Below are 3,201 nucleotides of genomic sequence, written 5' to 3'. Positions count from 1 at the left end.
AATTAGAGTGAGAAAACATGATCTAAAGATGTTGACACTCAGGGTTGTCTAACAAGGATTTTGTAGACTCTACAATAAAAATACTTCCACAATAATCATGAATATACTTGGAACAAATATAAAAAACATAAAGTTTTAGCCAAAGAAAAGAATATATAAAGAAGAAAATATATTTTGAAATAAAATATTCAATAACTAATATTTTGAAAACTCCATGAATGGGCTCAACAGTGGAATGGGAGAGAAAGAGGAAGCAATAGTGAATTGGATTTTTTTTTGCCCTCCGCGCCCGGCAGCGTTTGCCTGCGCCTCTCGCAACCTCCTCGATCCTGCGCGTTCCGGAGACAGGGGAGCGAGCGGGAGGGCTGGCAGACTGGCCCGGGCTGCGGCGAGGGGCTACGGCTGGAGCGTTCCTGGGCGGGATCGGCGCCGCTGGTCGACTGGGCGGAGTGTGCACGCTGCTTGGCTCGGCAGACTGATCCCGCCGCCAGCTCCCTGGAGCAACGATGTTGGGCCACAACGTGCCGAAGCCCGCGGCCGGCGAGGCGGGCTCGGCGCTCCTAGAGGACCAGGAGAACATCAACCCCGAGAAGGCGGTGCACGCCCAGCAGCCGCGGGCCCAGGCTGCTCTGGTGGTACTGAAGGCTGGGAACTCCCGGGGTCCAGTTCCACAACAGAGGCCCACGACGCGACGGGTTGCACCTCTTAAGGATCTTCCTATAAATGATGAGCAGGTCTCTGTTCCTCCTTGGAAAGCAAACAGTAAACAGCCTGCATTCACCATTCATGTGGATGAAGCAGAAGAGGAGCCTCCCAAGAGGCCCACGGAATCTAAAAAAGACAAGCCTGAAGATGTCCTGGCTTTTAATTCAGCCATCACTTTACCTGGACAAAGAAAACCACTGGTACCTCTTGATTAGCCAATGGATGGTAGTTTCGAGTCACCATATACTATGGACATGTCAATTGTATTAGAAGATGAAAAGCCAGTGAGTGTTAATGAAGTCCCAGACTACCATGAGGATATTCACACATATCTTAGGGAAATGGAGGTTAAATGTAAACCTAAAGTGGGTTACATGAAGAAACAGCCTGACATCACTAACAGTATGAGGGCTATCCTCGTGGACTGGTTAGTTGAAGTAGGAGAGGAATATAAACTACAGAATGAGACTCTGCATTTGGCGGTGAACTACATCGATAGGTTTCTTTCTTCAATGTCTGTGTTGAGAGGAAAGCTTCAGCTTGTGGGCACTGCTGCTATGCTGCTAGCCTCAAAATTTGAAGAAATATACCCACCAGAAGTAGCAGAGTTTGTATACATTACAGATGATACCTATACAAAGAAACAAGTTCTGAGAATGGAGCATCTAGTTTTGAAAGTCCTTGCTTTTGACTTAGCTGCACCAACGGTAAATCAGTTTCTTACCCAATACTTTCTACATCAGCAGCCTGCAAACTGCAAAGTCGAAAGTTTAGCAATGTTTTTGGGAGAATTAAGTTTGATAGATGCTGACCCATACCTAAAGTATCTGCCATCAGTTATTGCTGGAGCAGCATTTCATTTAGCACTCTACACAGTCACGGGACAAAGCTGGCCTGAATCATTAGTACGAAAGACTGGATACACTCTGGAGACTCTTAAGCCTTGTCTCATGGACCTTCACCAGACCTACCTCAAAGCACCACAGCATGCACAACAATCAATAAGAGAAAAGTACAAAAATTCAAAGTATCATGGTGTTTCCCTCCTCAACCCACCAGAGACACTAAATGTCTAACAGTGAAAGACTGCATTTGTTTCTAAGATGTAAATCACTCAAAGTATATTGTGTACAGTTTTTATCTTGGGTTTTGAATGTTACAATCATTTCTGAATACAGAAGTTATGGACAAGAACAAATTATGGTATCTATTACTTTTTAAATGGTTTTAATTTGTATATCTTTTGTACATGTATCTATCATAGATATTTGGCTAATTTTAAGTGGTTTTGTTAAAAGTATTAATGATGCCAGCTGTCAGGATATTAAGAATTAATAAATTGATTTGGAAAATTTTATAAGTCAAATTTAATTTGAGATAAAAACCTGACTTCAAGATTTCTTAGAAAAGTTACCTGGCTTATACAGTACAGTGGGGAGTGGAAAGCCACTCTCTAAAAAGTTGACTTTAGGAAAACAGACCCTCAATGTTCTAATATCCATTTTCCTAAGCAACTGGATCAGTCTGCCGATTTCTGCACAATAAATCTGTGCTTATTTACCAGTACGATGAAAATCATTCTTCTTTGTACACACACAGCAGCCTATCAGATTATTTTATTCCTCATCAATTTTTACACTTTACACATACACAGGTTGGGGAATAAGGCTTTGAGATGACAAAATTTTCAGAGAAAAAGCTCTAGAACATTCACTTTAATGTTAAAAAAATAAAACTTAGGGATTTGTGAATAAATGATACCCAGGTTGTTAGCACTGAATAAATACATCTAATAGTTATATATACAAATATACAACTATGTTAGCTTTAATTAGCAGCTCTCTTCTTTTTTCTCTTTTTCATTGGCTTTTTACTTGGTGCTTTTTCTTGTTTCCCAATGGTGGTCTGTGTTCTGCGGATAAAGTAAAATAAATTAACAGTTCACTTAATTATGCTTAAGTTTTGGATCACTGAAATAGGAGGTCTTTTATTTTTTTGCACTAGGGTACAAAATGTGACAGCAGGAAAAGTAAATACAGTAACCCTGAAAGGTATCCAAAAATAGTTTAATAGAGAGTTAGGTGCTAATTTTTATTAATTACAGGGTGAAAAAAACACATAATAGCTGATGAAAAAGGGATGTCTGTGTATAACAGTTCTGTAAGATGAGAGTCAAACCAGAGAGCAAGCCTCAAACTCTTAAGTTACATGTACATGTTTGAAATAAACCAAAAACTTGTTACCTTAAAAAAAAAATAGTGAATTGGAAAACAAATCAATAGAAAAATTACCTACATGGAACTAGCATTGTGGCACAACATATTAAGCGACAACTTACAATGCTAGCATCTCATATCAAAGTGTAGGTTCAAGTTCCAGCTGCTGTTCTTCCAATCCAGCTCCCTGTTAATGTTCCTAGGAATGCAGTGGATGATGACCCAAGGACTTAGGTACCTGCCACCCATTGGAAAACATGATGAATTCCTGGCTCCTGGC

At 40.3% G+C, this 3,201-nt stretch overlaps 1 protein-coding gene and 1 pseudogene across 1 annotated transcript; both read left to right on the top strand.

Annotated features, from left to right (window-relative positions):
- The first annotated feature begins 253 nt into the window (after window positions 1-253).
- LOC100352785 (cyclin-A2 pseudogene) lies at window positions 254-2,961 on the top strand (annotated as a pseudogene).
- On the top strand, window positions 924-2,961 carry LOC138849485 (cyclin-A2). Its single transcript, XM_070073169.1, has one exon. It carries the CDS (start codon window positions 924-926, stop codon window positions 1,779-1,781), a length of 858 nt encoding a protein of 285 aa, XP_069929270.1. The 3' UTR covers window positions 1,782-2,961.
- Window positions 2,962-3,201: the final 240 nt, after the last annotated feature.

The sequence above is a fragment of the Oryctolagus cuniculus genome, chromosome 4 (genome assembly GCF_964237555.1).
Source record: "Oryctolagus cuniculus chromosome 4, mOryCun1.1, whole genome shotgun sequence".
Lineage (NCBI taxonomy): Eukaryota > Metazoa > Chordata > Mammalia > Lagomorpha > Leporidae > Oryctolagus > Oryctolagus cuniculus.
This window is presented reverse-complemented; position numbering and strand designations above follow the sequence as displayed.